This window comes from Rattus norvegicus, chromosome 5, assembly GCF_036323735.1.
Source record: "Rattus norvegicus strain BN/NHsdMcwi chromosome 5, GRCr8, whole genome shotgun sequence".
NCBI classification, from domain to species: domain Eukaryota; kingdom Metazoa; phylum Chordata; class Mammalia; order Rodentia; family Muridae; genus Rattus; species Rattus norvegicus.
Window position 1 is genome coordinate 155360543 of NC_086023.1, and position 16255 is coordinate 155376797.

The 16255-nt window shown below is 53.4% G+C and overlaps 1 protein-coding gene across 1 annotated transcript in view; it reads left to right on the forward strand.

Moving 5' to 3' along the window:
- The first annotated feature begins 488 nt into the window (after positions 1-488).
- Positions 489-16255, forward strand: part of Ece1 (endothelin converting enzyme 1) — a 101693-nt gene continuing 85926 nt past the window's right edge. The window contains exon 1 of the mRNA NM_053596.2: positions 489-552. Within this exon, the coding sequence (NP_446048.2) occupies positions 550-552 (3 nt within the window). The 5' untranslated portion in view covers positions 489-549. The remainder of the gene's footprint in view (positions 553-16255) is intronic.

Below are 16255 nucleotides of genomic sequence, written 5' to 3' on the forward strand. Positions count from 1 at the left end.
AAATCCATCCCTTCCCCCTTTTCTGTCTCCTCCTCTCTGCCCTTCTTCCTTCTTGCACACAAACACACCCACAGCTGCAGCGCCCAGGGTCATACTACAGTTGCAGGCGCCAGGCAGGAGACAAAGGTCGCTTAGGCTCCCAGAGCCCGAAATGGGCACAGGTGGGCCTGACACAGGCTCCGTCTGTCCCTAGCGAGGGTCCCAGCAAGATCTAGATTAAGCTGGAGGTTCGAGCCCTCACCACTGGACCCACCGGTATTCGGGGCAGCTAGAGTATCCAGCGCTCCAGCATACCAAGGGTTAAGGAGCCCGCGGGGTGGGGGGAGTCCAACCTACGCGCCTGATTGGTTGTTTCTTTGGGGCCCGCAGCCCCCTCGCTTCAGTATTGGTTCGCGGCGGGCCCCGCCCTCTGGCCTGGGCGCCCCAGCCGCGCGCGCCGCCCCGGCAGCTAGCCGTGCGGTCGGAGCGTAGAGCTCAGCGCAGAGCACCGGGAGCCGGAGCCTTAGCGGGAGGTGCATCCAAAGCCCGGCCGTTCGGAGCCCGCGAGCGATGGTGAGTACGTCCTGCGGCTCCACGCAGCCCCGACAGCCCCGGCAGCCGCGCGGCGGTGGCATCCTGGCTGGTTCGTGGCGAGCTGGGCGTCCCCTGCTGCTGAGGCCCGCGTCCCGCTGTTCGCTAGCTTGGACCCGGGCGAGAGTTGGGGGGTGTCCGGTCTGCGAGGACCTTAGTTCTGGGCTGCTGGTCGGCTCCTGGCATGGAAGACTCGGGATCGCGTGCTGGATTTGGGGGGACAGTTGGTGAGATAGGTTTGGGGTGTGCAAATCCCTGAGCTTGGTTTGGCTTGGCGTGGAGACCGTGGGCAGCTAGGCCGGGTCGATTCAGAGACGTCGGGGTTCAGTTGGACTTGAGCTCACGCCCCGCATAGTTCAAGTGAGTTTGGGATTCGAGAACGCTTTAGACATCCTGGGCACTTTTCTCCTACGACTGACCCTGCAGTGGCTGCCAGGCTTACGGGAAGAGGAGGGATTGCTCAGAGAGGAGGGGATAGCATGAGGTTCCGAGGGTTATCTGGTGTTCCCAGCATCTCCCAATAATGAATCCTCAGAGGAGGGCCCGAGTGCTGCCTCTTGTGGGCAAAAGCACCAGGGTAAAGGGGTCCTTGAGGAAGAGGATTTTTTGGGGGGCTCAAGCCTCAAGCCTGACATCCATCCAATCCAGACCTGGCTGCTTTTGGGAGCTTTGGGGTGGCCAGTTGACTTTGGCCCAGAGCCAAGGCCTCAGGTCACCTCTCCATCACACCCATTTGCTTCTCTCCCTGCGGACCTGATTGCCTCCCCTAGAGCTGGGCTCTTGCCGTGTGCACTGAATCCAGGACACCCTGTGTGACCTGAGGAGAGCGATCCGCCTGGGTTCTCTGCTTTTGGGTCTCAGGGATTTGCCTATATCTGTGATGTCCCTTCCAAGCCTGAGGGGTTCACTGAGGAATGGAGGGGCACCATGTTGAGAGCTGGAGATGCTCCAGCGCCAGCCCCAGGACCAACCCTTGTCTGATCAGAAATTAAGTCCCCCCCACCCCTTTTCTCTCTTACCCACTGGCATTTTTCCCGTGAGACATGATTTGTCTCTCTAGAGCCAGATGACTTAATTCTCGCCCCCCACCCCCACAATGTGCCCAGAGATCATCTTGGACCTGACTTACTTCCCTCATTAAGAATCTCCCAGGCATGTGTTGCCTGCCTGGGTAGTTTCACATCGAGGGAATGGTCACCTCTTGTTTGAAAGCTTGAGGATGTGGGAGAGCTATAAAATAGGGAGAGACTTCGAAGTCAAACATCCTCTTTCTGTACCCCACCCTGGCCTGAGCTGCTCACAGAGAGGACGTTTTCCTTCTTACAAAGCAGCAGAAAGTCTGATGTGGTCTTGAATGCTCTGATCGAAGTGTTTGGGAGGCCGAGGCAGGCAGATTTTGGGTCCAAGGGCAGCCTGAGATTGAACAAACCAACTGACAACCCCTCTGCCCTGGGAACATTTAAAAGCATTTTTTAAAAAAAAAATTTGTTTGTATGAGTGTTTGGCTTGCATGTGTGCCCAGTCCCTGTGCAGGGCTGAAGAGAGGGTTGGGTCTCCTGTAACTGGAGTAATGGGAGCCATGACCTAGGTGCCTGGGACTGACCCTGGGGCTTGTCTGTAAGAGCAACAACTGCTTTTAACTGGCTGAACCGTCTCTGACCTGAAAAGCTTCCCAGCCCTCCAGAAAGACCTTAGACTTTGGCCTCGAACAGATTTGAGTTCTAATCCCAGCTCCTTCACTTCCCCACAGGGACTTTGGTCAGATTGTATTATATCCCCAACTGTGCGCTCTCCCCATCAAGAGATAGATAATGGTTCCTATCTCTCGGGTTGGTGTGGGGATCAGGTTGAGATAAATCCAAGTGAGAGTATTTGGCTCGAACACCATTTGCTTTCTTTTACAACCTTGGGAAGTTCTGCTAACCATCCAACTTATTTGCTAGTCTGAAAGAACCATTCATGTTCATATTTACCCTGTTTAGGAGATGGTGATTTAAACAGAGTGTTCTATTTCTTGTCTAACGGAGACTTATAGGAAGTCTTGTTCTCTGCCAGACTTTGTACAAGGCAAGAAGAAGAGACCCAAACTGTGTGATCGGGGCTTCTACCTGTCCCTAAATGTCCTCAGACCAAGGGCCATGTCCTTTAGGGAGTCAGTTATGCCATGCCCAGCAAGTGTTCCCTTCTGGCGGAGAGGTGGGAGAGTCATTTAGCTGATGTAATCTGAATAAGAAAACATGTTCTACGTAGGGGGAACCTGGGTGATATCAGACCAGAGGTGTGAGGCCACTATTCTGTGCAGGACCAGAAAAGGGCTGGTTCACCACAAGTATGTGGGAACAGGCAAGAGGGGACAAGGCAGGCATGGGAAACAGCGGGGTACCTAGAATAGAGGCCTCTACTGGCCTGCCTGGGGAGGGAGGCGGCAGCCCAATGTAGTCTGCTGACGCACAGTGTTGATGCACTGTGAGTGGGTGAGGTGAGGGCTGACGTCAGGCCTCCTTGGGCTCCCCTAATGCTGGTTCTCTTGCCATTGTTCCCAAGAGGGGCCAGCATTCAGGGCTTCTTCCACTCTGAATGGTAAATCCAGTTTCCCACCCCGCCAGCAGAGATCCCAAGTTTTCCTCTGTCCCCCAGGTTCCTGATGGGTTCCTTTACCCTGTCCAGGCTGTTTCCTGTTGTTGGCGCTGGATCTCCCTGGTACTCCCAGCTCTCCACCCAGGTCCCTAACCTCTTGGCAGAAAATCAGCAATATTCTTAATGACCTCCTGTCGGAACCCCCCCCCCGACCCCCCCACCTCTGCATACTCCTCCCTCTGTCCGCCCTCAGCACAAGCTGTAGGATGAAGGCTCCCGAGAGACTTTTTATATCTCCTACCTCCAGTGTCCTCAAACCACCCAGCAGCAGGGACAGAGATGGGGAGGAGGAGGTCCAGGGGCACAGAGCTAGGCAGTGTGGAGAAGGCGCGAGCCTGCCAGGTGCTAAGAGGACTAACCAGGCAGCGGGGCTGAGGGGGAGACAGCTCAAACTCCCACACTGTTCTGGTTACCGCATTTCGGGGAGCTAGTCCTCCACATTCCACACAGGGGAGGGTGACTGTGTTTGGGCCTCTGCTGAATGGATGGGGATTGAAGACCAGATTCAGGGCCCAAATTTAAATCCCAGTGTCCCGTGAGTTTGCTGTGTGGCCTTAGGTCAGGCATCCACCCTCTCTGTGCTTCCTTTCTCGTGTGGGACAGACAGACGTTTTCTGGTTTTGAGGATGTTATCGTGAGGGTACTGACATAGAAACATGTGGACATTATTAAAAAAGTACAAGGGCGGCGTTATTATTTGAACATAGGAGGTGAGGTGTTCTGAGAGTATGGTCACAACCACCTTGCCCTAGGCAGCAGGCCTGTCCTGGAAATTGGGTTATACTGGATTTTTCATGTTTTCTACTCTTGTTCATGGCTGAGTAGCCACTCAGTAATGGTTTGCTTGTGTTGCCCCAGTTTTTAGTAAAGAACGATCCTTTAGCCTTCTGGGAAAGAATGAGCCCAGTTTCTAGGAATCACGGAGACTTCCACCTTTTCAGGAGTGGAGGGCTTGGAGAACAGGAGGTGCCCACAAGGAGGGAAACCATCAGCCAATAGATAGTTTTTGAATGTCTGCTCCGTAGGGTCCACTTCAGTGACCGTGTGCTCCTGGCCATCCATCGTCAGTGCACGCATCCAAGAAGTCAGTTCGGGACAGCATGAGCCTCTGGACTGTGGTCAGTGTGACTGAGATTGACAGGTCTCTGCCACAGTCTGATAGGCAAGCCGATGGGCAGGAAGTGACAGGCGCATTTCCTGTTGCTATGGAGACGTGGGGGTGGGGAGGGGATGAGGAACCTGGCCGGGGTTATCCTCAGAGGCTCGGTGAGACCTGACAGTCTTCGAGCTTCAAGCCACAGCGGGAGGGATGAATGAGTGGAGCCCGGATTTGTAATACAAACCTGTACTCCCACCTTGAAGAGGCAGAGGCGAGAGGATTGCCAGAAGTACATGGTGAAAACCAAAAACTCGGTCTGAGCACCGCCGCCACCGACACAGAAGCTTGAGTGGGACCGGGGCGGGGCTTCAGGCATAGGAGCTGCGCAGGCAAGGCAAGCAGGACCGGCGGTTGGCCTCTGGGCTCGCTCTCGCTCTCACAGTGTGCCCAGGCTGGTGTCTGGCAGCTGGCCAGAGCAGACGCCCTCAGGGAGAACCACGTGACGGTTTGAGTCTCCCTTCCATCTGAAAGCAGATGTTCAGAGTTTGCTTTGGGAGTTGAGGGCTTGAGCTGGACACCAAAAGACTCTGGCCCCTAGCTGCTACTCCATTTAGCCTTCCCGGAGAAAGCCCTTGGAGATAGAGAGCAACAAGACTTGTTGGGGGCTTCTAGGACAGGGTGCTGGCCAGGCTGAAAGACTGGTGGCCTGGTGTTTGTTTCGTTTTTGTTTTGTTGACAAAACCACCTTTGCTCTGTATTCTCGGGTCCTACCGCTGATGAGCGCTGAGCTAGAAAGGGACCCCAATCTGAACTCCCATCTCTCTGGCTCTAGTGACAATCACTCCAAGTCTGGCACTGCCTAGGACCCTGACTGGAGGTGCCCTTGGATTTCTGACCCAATGCCTCCTGTGTGTAGGTGGCATAGCCCCCGGCCCAGAAGAGGCTTCTCCAAGCCCACCTCCTGGCCCGCTCCTTAGCCTTCTTGGCTCGGGTGCAAAGGCTGTGCGGGTGTGGGTGTGGGTGTGGGCGGCAGCCAGGAGGACTCGGATTACAGTGTAAACACAGCCGTCAATATTTACTTCTGCCTGGAGCCAGAGCCTCCCCCTCCCACCTGCTGCCCCTGCAGGTGCCCCAGACAAGGCTGTTGAGGAGAAGCAAGGCCAAGTGCAAAGACCCCACTAAGACGCTCTCCCTTCCCAGGTCTCAGTTTCCCCATCTGCAAAATGACACGACTGGAACAGTCAGCGGCCATTTTTCGTGCACCTCCTGCAGAGCAGTGAGCACGTTGGGCCCAGCCTTGACCATGTGTGGGTCTGTCAGGTGACAGTGGCCTATTTCATGTGATCCTTGAGTACTGGCCTTGTGCCCTGTGGAGGGGGCTGCACAGCCCCTGTTTTGGGTGGTCAGTGAGGGCCTGCTCTGCAGAGAGCTGGCTCTGGAAAAGATGGAGACACGGCTGTGGCAGCCCTTGTTATTCCAAAGAAATGTTTTATGATTCTCCGAATCCCGATGCTGGCTTGTGCCAAGGGTGGGGACTCTAACCTCAAGGCCTCCCAGTGCTCTGGGGCCAGGCGCTGGGCTTGGAAAGCCAGGGTTTGAGGAGGACACCCCACCCCCACCCCAGTCAGAAGCTAGAGTTCCTGATGAATGGGGCTGAGGTCCAGGACTGAAGTGACCCCATTGATGTGTGGTTGGGAGGGGGTGCAGAGGGTAGGGGCGTCTCGTGGGGGAGGGAGAAAGGACTCATTTCCTAAGCAATTATTTTGCAGAATGGAGTCCATTGAGCACATGAGTTGTCCAGTCCTGTCTGCCCACAGAAGAAGGGACTGCAGGTGGCTCCGGCGGGCTCTAAGGCAAAAAGCCTCTGAGGGTAGGACAGGGCAAACAGGGCCCTGGGGACTGGAGTCTCAGGAGTGGGTCTTGGAGTCTAGGAAACCCAGGACCTAATTTTTTTTTTTTGAGACAGGGTTTCTCTGTGTAGCCCTGGCTGTTCTGGAACTCACTCTGTAGACCAGGCTAGCCTCAAATTCAGAGATCTGCCTGCCTCTGTCTCCCAAGTGCCAGGCCTAAAGGCATGTGTCACCACCTCCCAGTCTGGTTTCATCTCTTTATAAAAATTAATTATTTAATTAACAATCGAGATTTGGTCTCATGTAGCCCAGGCTGCCCTAGATCATTCTGATGTAGCCTGATCACTCTGTATAGCTGAAGTGGGCCTTGGGTATCTACTTCTCCTACTTTTACCTCATAAGTGTTGGGATTGGAAGTCTCACATTAAGTTTATGCAGGGATGGGGATTGAACCCAGGGCTTCGTGCATGCTAGGCAAGCGCTCTACCCACTGAGCTATGGCTCCGACCCTCTTTGCTATGTCAACGTTTTACTCTGTGCCTTCTCTCTGAGCTTGGCTTCCTCTTTAATGTGGAACCGTTGGGACTCATTTTGGACAATAGTTTCAAGAGTCAGAACAGATCCTGTTTCAGAAGCCCAGTTCAGTGCTGGGGAATCTAGGGGCTCCATAGAGCCCACCTGTCTATGCCCAACTGTGATTAGATGACGTTAGGACAGAGATCTTGTGCTACCATAAGTGTGAGCAGTGGTCCCAGGGCACATGCGGCCTGCTTTCAACAGTCCATAACGTTTGGACCCAGGTAGGTGCCGATTCTGCAGCTCACGCAGGCCCACCGATCATTCCCCACCACAGGCAGGCTGCCCCTTTGCCTGGTGTGAACTTTACCAGTGTCAAATCTTTTTTTAAGAGTTATTTATTTATTTTATGAGTACACTGTCGCTGTCTTCAGACACACCAGAAGAGGGCATCAAATCTCATTACAGATGGTTGTGAGCCACCATGTGGTTGCTGGGACTTGAACTCAGGACCTCAGTGCTCTTAACCATTGAGCCATCTTTCCAGCCCTACCCGTGTCAAATCTTATTTTTTTAATTTAATTAATTTTTTTTACTTATTCACTTTACATCCCCCTCACTGCCCCCTCCCAGTCACCCCCTCCCCAGTCCTTTCCCCCTCCCCTACTCCACTGAGTATTCTCCCCACCCTGGCACTTCAAGTTTCTGTGAGGCTAGGCACATCCTCTCCCACCGAGGCCAGACAAGGCAGCCCAGCTTGTAGACCATATCCCCTGTGCAGGCCACAGCTTTTGGGATAGCCCCTCACACATGAACGTCATGCTGCACATCTGCTACATATATGTGAGGAGGCCTAGGTCCCGCCCGTGTATGTTCTTTGGTCGTTGGTTCAGACTCCAGGTTAGTTGACTCTGTTGGTCTTCCTGTGGAGTTCCTGTCCCCTTTGGGGACACACAATCCTTCCTCCTATTCTTCCGTAAGAATCCCCGAGCTCCATCCACTGTTTGGTTGTGGGTGTCTGTACAGCGTCAACTCTTAACACCCGACAGCTCTTCGAGGCCTGGTTCCCATCAGCTTTGGTCACCACCAAGTGTCTCTGAGGGACCTCTCCTGGTGCCTGTTCTAGAATCTGCTCTTTGTTAAGCTGAGTTGTGTCCTGTTGGGTAGATAAACGTGTAAATATCTGTGACTAATGTTTGGGCTGCTCTCAGTTTGGGGCCAGCATGACATTCTTGATCGTGTCCATACGTGTCTGACTTGTGTATCTGCCACACCGTCCTCTGACGTGGGTGTTCCGTTTCAGAGCATACCATTCCCCTCCCTGTCACCAGCCCAGTGCTTGGCTTAGAACCTGCTTCCAGGGCCTGTTTGTCTCAGGCCCTGGCTCCTCCTCCACAGCCCCGCCCCTACCCTCCAGGCCTGGCCAACCCTGAGCTGCATTCTATCAGATTTAGATTCCGCTCTACCTGGTGTTCCTCAGGTTAGGGAAGGGGTCCTGGGCCTGGAGGGGACCCCTCACCCTTGGGCATATCCTGCTACTGGCCGTATGGCTTAGCCTCATACCTTCCCCTCCCTGACCCTGGGTTTCCACTCTCTGCCAAGCATCACGTTGAAGGTCTCCATCATTGGTCTCCCTCATTCAGGGATCTATTTGCTTCCATCCATAGGGCTTTCCTACCTCCAGGGCTGGGCCAAGATAACCTCAATCCCAGCTGCCCTAAACTTCAACAGAAGGCCCTAGGAGAGAAGATGGGCTCTTCTCCCTTGATCCCCTTCCTGATGGCCTCCTCCTGCATCTGCCCCACCCGAGCAGATTTAGAAGAGACAGCCTTGGCATCAGGCCAGCCTGGGTGTGTGTTCTACAACTCCCTGGCTCCGGCCTTGGGCAGTCCAGTCGGTCTTCACCTACAGAGTTATAAGACCTCATCCAAAGATCTCTGTGGTCATCAACGCCCAGCCTGCCAGGAGCTCAGGTCCAGTGAGGGGGAAATCTGACACCATGTGCAAAGCCAGCAGCCAGAGACGTCACGTCAGAGGGAAGAAAGCAAAATGGGGGACTTGGGAGAGTGGCCGAGATGTGGAGGCTCTAGTTGGTGGCCAGAGGAGGACGGTTGGGAGGAGGGCATCAGGGTAAAGATGTGGAGGAGAAATAGGCGCACAGAATCTGCCGGGGCCAGAGACTTGGCATGGTACAGTGGAGTTGCAGTGGAGGGAGGCTAACATGGTTGAGTGTCAGCATTGAGGGCGGGAATAGGAAGAGATGGACAGGAAGGGGGCTGGTCAGGGGAGCCCTTATCTGGACAGGAAGTGAAGAATTGGCATTTCATTCTAAGAGTGATACCAGGTCCCCAGAGATCTTTAGTGTAGTGACTCCTTTGGGTTTGTTTCAGAAAAGCCCTGGCTGTTATGTGTCAGATAGATTGTAGGGGGCAGGAGAGAGGCAGAGGAACCCCATCCAGTAAGAGACGTGTCCTGACCTAAGGGTGTGGCTGTGCTCGTGCCCCTCTGAGGCTGGGTTTTAGCTGCTGTAGGGGTGGAGAAGGGTAGAGGTGGCCATACAGAATGCTCCTAGACCACCATTCCTGGTAGGAAGGCTTGGTGTCGTCACTGGCTGGACAAACCCACCTCAAACCAACCCTTGAGCTCAGCCTTGCCATTCTCCCAGTGACCCAGTTCTCACCACCCAGCTCCCAGGAACCCAGAGGACCCGAGCCTACGTCCCCTGTCTACTGAGAAATGAGGTCAAGGGACACCAGCTGTGTGCCCTCGACTACAGCCCTACTGGAGGCAGTTCTGTGGCTTTGTGGTTCCTGGCTGGCACTTCTTCCTCCAGGCTTCTAGGAACAGTGGGCAGGCTGAGGGAAACTAAGAGGGCAAGAGAGTTCAACAGAAGTCTCTGGAAATGGAATGTAGGCGCCCTCTTGCCTTACTTCCTCTTGGGGAGACAAAGAATAGAAAGGGAGTTGGGGGAAATAACTCGGTAGATAAGAGTGCTTGCTGTTCAAGCATGTGGGACTGACTGCAGATCCTCAACACCATGTAAAAAAGATGGGCGTGGCCACACTCCTAACTGTGAGGGTCAGAGATAAGAGGGTCACAGGGGTTTGCTGGCTACCAGCCTGGCTCCAGGTACAGTGAGAGATCCTGCCCCAAGGGGGAAGTTGGAGCCTGATAAAGTAGGACACTCGATGTCCTTCTCTGACCTCCACACATACATGGGAGCATGTACGTATATTACACACATACCACACACGTGTGCACCATCAATATCACACAGGTGTACACCAAACTTTTAAACAATCCCTGATCCTGTGTTATTTCTATTCAGAGTGTCGCTTCTGGGGCCCACAGGCAAGGGTTTCACCTCTGTCACAGAGTCCCAGCCAGGGTCCTTTGGTGAATGGGAATCTCTGGCCTAGGATGAGTGCTAGCACCTTCCACTGTGTGGCATGGCTGCAGACGGATGACAGGTTCCCAGGCCTGGAGGTGGTGCACAGGACGAGTCTTTAATAATGGGAACTATTGGGGTTGGGGATTTAGCTCAGTGGTAGAGCACTTGCCTAGCAAGTGCAAGGCCCTGGGTTCGGTCCCCAGCTCCGAAAAAAAAGAAAAGAAAAAATAATAATGGGAACTATTTGCTGCTGCGGTGGTTCTGTCCTAAGTATTGTACATGTGTGATACATGTGAGTGTGTACGTGTGTGCACATCAGCTAGTACCCCTGGTCATCCAGTCCAAGGGATCTGCCTGTCTCTGACTTCCTGGTTTGGGCATTACATGTATGCATCACCATGCCCAGTTTTTCTTTAACTAAAGACAGGTCTGTCTGTCTGTCTGTCTGTCTGTCTGTCTGTCTGTCTTCTATGTGCCTACATGAGTCTGTGTATTCCATTGCATGCAGTGCCCACAGAAGCCAGAAGAGGACGCTGAATCCCCTAGCGCTGCAGTTCCAAGTGGTCCTAAGCCACCTGGTAGGGGTGTCAGAAGCCAAACCCCAGTCCTCTGCAAGAGTCTTCAGTCAACCCCGCCCACAGCTTTTCTTGTGTGGGTTCTGAGGTAGAACCCAGTTCTTCTGGCTCGTAAGGCAAACTCTATTCCCAAGGCCCTGTCTTAAGTCTTTTGAAGAGCCAGAAGGGGCTGCAGTCGCTCTCGTGCCGTTCTCCAGTCCTGAGGGATTGTGGGTAGGTGGGGTGGGGAGATTCCTGAGGTCGGCCCGTCTTAGAGAATCTAAGTTTCTATATTCTAGGTAGGCCCTATGAATGACATAAAAGTCTGGCATTTTATTCATACGCTGTCAGCCTAGGCTGGACAGAGTTTAGAGCTATTCTAACCTACATCCCAGCCAAGTGTCCCTTGCTGTTTCTCCTGGCCACGCGCCCATGGTCCATCTCCTCTTATGGCCGCTCCTCCTCCCTTCCCCTCCTTTCTCCTTCTTGCTCAGTCTCCTCTGAGTGGAAACAAACCCTTCTCTCCTAGATTGCTTTTCATCAGGATGTTTTATCACAACGGCAGAAAGGATATGAGGACAGCCAGGCCGAGTCACTCCAGAGAAGGCTTGGGGCTTGGTTGGAGGCACTGAGAGGTTGCCCAGCGACTCTCCCTCAGGGCCCTGTTCTTTCTGTGGGGGTCACCCACCTTCACAGTTCTGGGATAATATGGATTCTGTTGAGGGGTTGCAGGGTGCCAGGCACAGGACTAAGCATGCTGTGGTAGACATTCCTGGCTCCTCCCATCAGCCTATAGAAGACACTTATTATCGTTTCGATTTTGTAGTTGGGGAAACTGAGACACAGAGGGCTACTGGTCTCTCATAGCCAGAAGGCGATCAAACTGGATTTAAAATATTTTATCTATTTTTATCTTATGTATATGAATGTTTAGCCTGCATGTAGGTATGTATATAATATGTATATATGCACATATATGTGTATATATAAGTAGGTATATACACCAGGTATGTGCAGTGTCCAAGAAGGCCAGAAAAGGGCATTGAATCCCCGGGGACTGGAGCTACAGACAGTTGGGAGCTGCCATGTGGGTGCTGGGAGCTGAACCTGGATCCTCTGCAAGAGCAGTCGGTGCTCTTAACCACTGAGCCATCTCTCTAGTTCCGGGAACTGGATTTGAACTTGGGTGTTTTGGCTCCAGAGTCCAAGTGCTTTGTGCGTGTGCCTGTGTGTGGAGGCTGAGCCTTCTCATGGTCTCCAGTTGAAGTTCTTAAGCACCATGTGTTTTAGTTATTACTCTCCTTCAGTTCACACACACACACACACACACACACACACACACACACACACTACACACCACACACACACACACTATACAACATACACACCATACACACCATGCACACACACACATACCATACACACCATACACACCATACACACACACACCCCCCACATACCATACACATCGTATACACACACACACACACACACACACACACACACACACACACACACTCATCCTCCTGAGGCAACTCTGTGCTTCATCTGCCCCGGGAGAAAAGTCACAGTAGGTCCCCCGAAGTCTTTCTTCAGCACAGCTCTGGGATGAGCAAACTGAGACCCTCAGGAAAACAAATCCAAAAGTTTGAACCCTTACAGATTCGGGGGCAGCATCAGAGGGAGGAATGGGAATTGGGACCGATGTAGTTAGGAGGGGGAGGAAGGGGACTCAGAAGGCAGACAATGGTGGGATTCTAACAGAACTAACATCTGGTGCCGGGCATCTGAGCTCTCCAGGAAGCACAAGCGAGGCCTGTGGGAGAGCTAGACACTCCAGCAGAGAAGATGGTGCATAGTCTTGTGTGGGCGTGTGGGCAGGAACCTTTAAAGAACCAGAGGAATGGGGCAGCTAACTGGACCCGGGGACTTGCTGTTGGAGCTGCTCCTGAAGTGTACCAGTCGGGCAGAGCTGGGAGTGGCAGAGCCGGAAGTGAACCCGGACAGCCTGGCTTCAGAGTCTGAGCTGTCACCCACATGGCATGTCAGCTCCACTGCCCTGCACCTCTGCTCCTGGAGATGTGACAGCTTATGTCCTGGCCTCTCCACAGAGCTGTAGACAGTTGCTTTCTCTTGGTAAACTTCTGCCCTCCACCAGGGAGTGTCTCTGCCTCTGTAGATGCCTAGAAAACTTGGGATGTCTCCAGGACGCACGACTCCATCCTCAGGGTGCCTGTTGCTACTGAGGTGATGCAGGGAGGCCTGCAGAGAAGCATTTCCTGTTCTGTTTTCTGGGGGACCATCTGCCCCACAACCAGGGCCTTCTCTGCGCATAGCAACAACTCTGAGGTCATTAGCTGCCATGAGACCCAGGGAAGGCTGCTCTTAGTGGATGTTTAACCTCACAGGCTAAGCTAGTGGAAGGACTGGAATCTGCACACGGACAGGTCCAACTCTGAAGATTGTGTCCTGCCTTTAAGCTGGTAGGAACAGCCCGGGATGTGACAAGCCCTACACACCTTTCTAGTGACAGTGTGTCAGCCTATGCCACCCCACCCTGAGATTTTAGGGCCATGGAAACAGACTGTATTGCATTGCTCTCCAGGTTCTCGGGTGTGTGGGAGAGCCACCAAGAGGGATACTGGCTACCAGGGCAATCCTTACTTGCTTTCCAGAGATCCTGACTCATTAGGTTTTGAGTGGGGTTCAGAAACCTGCATTTCCAGCTGACTCCTTGAGTTTCACCTTGCGAGGGTGGCAGATATTCACTTGGGAAATTCCACCTGGTACAGCTGTTTGTGGGTGACCCAGCACTGTCCCCTGGCATTCCGTTTTGTCATTTCCACCATCAGAATATCATTCCGTTGGGGAAATCAATGTAAAGAGGTTGGGGAATCTTGAGATTCTCTTTCAAACAGTCACGGCAGCCTTGGGAATCCTCAATCAGAGGAGGAAATGGTGTCTCTGGGAGTTTGGGCAGCGTGCCCAAAGCCAGCTTAAAGTGTCTGCAATACTTAATACTGACTGTCAACGTGAGAAGACGTAGAATTACCTAGCAGGCTAACCTCTGGGCACATCTGTTAGAGAGTTTCTACCCTGGATTAGCTGAGGTGAGAAGGCCTGACCTGACCGTGGACAGCATTATTCATTCCAAGGCCTGGAGGTTCCAGACTGAACCAGAAAGAGAAAGCTGAGCCAGTCTTCAGACCCTGAATACAGTGTGACTAGACGCCATGTGTCCCTCGACACCTGCCTCCTGCCTTCCCCACCATGGTGTGTGTGTGTGTGTGTGTGTGTGTGTGTGTGTGTGACTGCATCAGGTACCCACAGAGGCCAGAGATGTTGATTCACCCTGGAGCTGGAGTTACAGATGTCTGCCTGACATGGGTGCTAGGAACAGAACTCGGGTCCTTTGCAAGATCAATGCATGCTCTTAACCACTGAGCCTTCTGAGTCCTGTATCCCATCCTGAACTGTAAGCCTCCCTTACGTTGCTTCCCCTGCACCCCCGGCAGTTGATCTCAACATCAGGAAATGTACCTAGTAGAGTGGCTGACGTGAGATTAGAACCTGCATCCCTGAGCTGCAGAGGCTACGTTCTTCCCAGCACCGTATTGCCTCCTTGCATAGAAGCTCTGGATGAGAGGCTCCAAGTTGCCAACTGCTGTTAGGGAGACCAGTGGTGTCAGACAAGGGCAGGCAAGATGGCTCAGTGGGCAAAGGCGCTTGTCACCACACCAGTGTGAGCTCTATGCCTGGGATACAGGCGGTATAAGGAGAGAACTGAGTCCTTTACACAGACATACAAACGCATGCAGATAAATAATAAATAAATAAATCACGACAGCGATGGTGCCTACCGTTTATTGAGCACACATTACGAGCTAGACATATGCTGTCTGATTAAGAGCAGCGTGTGCTATAAGTCTAAAGGCTGAGGAGCCATGCTGTCCCCAGGTGGAAGAGTTGTTCCCAGAGGGGAGAAGCCTGCTTGGAGAAGTAGGGTGAATGAGGTAAGTGTCAACAAGAGATGGCTCACAGAGAAGTCTTGGCCAAGAGAATACATGTGTGTAAAAGCCGTGAGGTTGGATGACCTGCGTAGTATCGTTGTATGGAATCAACAGCAAGGGTGAGAAAACAGGAGGTGGCCAGGGGTTGGGGCCCTGCGGAGCCACCAAATCCAGGTGAGAGCTTTGACCCTAATCCCCCAGAGCAATGAATGTGGAGCCGCAGGACTGTGTGTGTACATTCAAGCCGAACTTTATTTCTTTCATGCCAAAAGTCGTACGTAAGCCCTGAAAGGATGAGGCAACATTGGTAGCTGACAGAGTGGAGTTGCCCTTGAGTTAGTGCCAAGATCTCTCTTACCTCCTGTCAGGCCCATTCAGGCCCTTGGGTGGAGATGGCTTGGGGGGGGGAGGGTCATGCCTGGGGTTGGCAAGGGAGAGGAGGGAGAGGCAACAGGTATGGAGGGATGGAGTTGTCGGGGTGTCGTGATTGATGGAGACAGGCTGAGAACCAGCCCACTGCTTTGACAGGTGACAGACAGTACAGAGCCCGCAAGGGTCGTGTGAGACACTGGTGCCAGAGCCAAAGCAGCAGAGCCCAGATGCTGGGTGAAGTTGCTCCCTCCCCAAGCCCTTCCAGCCAAACCTTGACTGGGCTCCTCATTGCTGGCAGCTGCGTTTCTGGAGTTCTCTTCCAGGCCTCTGGCGGCTGTCCCCCCACCCCAACCCCACCCCCTGCATGCCTGCGGCGCCTGGAACTTCAAGGCTGCTTTGCTGAGGTTCTGTCTTTGAAGCATCCAGTGGGGGCGGGGCAGCACTCTGACCTCCAAATTCTTTCCCGTGACCTCTGTGACCCTGGAGAGACACAGGCTTTTGGGACCCGGGAGGTCCACAAGAGGTGGGGGTGGCTACTAGATCCACAGTGCTCAAAAAGCCCTTCCCTGGGGCATGGGAAGGGGTCCTAGGGGTCTGTAAGGATATCTCTGTCACAGAAGGGGGCTGCAGGGCTAAAGTCTGGGTCCCTGATTTATGGGGTCTCCTCAGAAGCCAAGACAGTCCCCCATCTGATGAATCTGAGCTGGAAGCTCCCGGCAGCTACTTTTGTGTTCCCGTTTTTTTGTCTTCTGGGTTGCCTCTTTTTGGTCAGTGTTATCTCTGGGCCCATTTATCAGAATGTTCACCTGGGACTCTGCCTCTACCTGCTTCCCGCAGTAGCCAAACCGTTGGAAATCCCCTGCATCAGCTCTCTCTGCACCTACCACCCCCATCCCCCCACACACCCCCGCTTTTAACTCACCAGGTCTCTAGGCCGCTGTCCCTTAGCCACTGGAATTGTCCCAGTCCCTGGACACAGCTCCCATGCTCTGGGAACCACCTTCCCTACTTGCTTAAACATCTGGAGCCCATCACCGCTCTTCCCTCAGTCTCCCAGGTCCTGTATTCCTAATGCTTAGTAAGTGCTCAGAAAACAACCCCCAATCCCTCTTCTGCCTTACCCCACACTCCGAAGACTCGCCTCCTCACCACGGGAGTGTTTCTGCTCAGGGAACTGTACCTGGCAACTGGCTTGGGAAGTAGCTATTGTTGGCTATTGAGGACTGGGGGGAGGGGGCGGGGGGCGGGGAGATGAG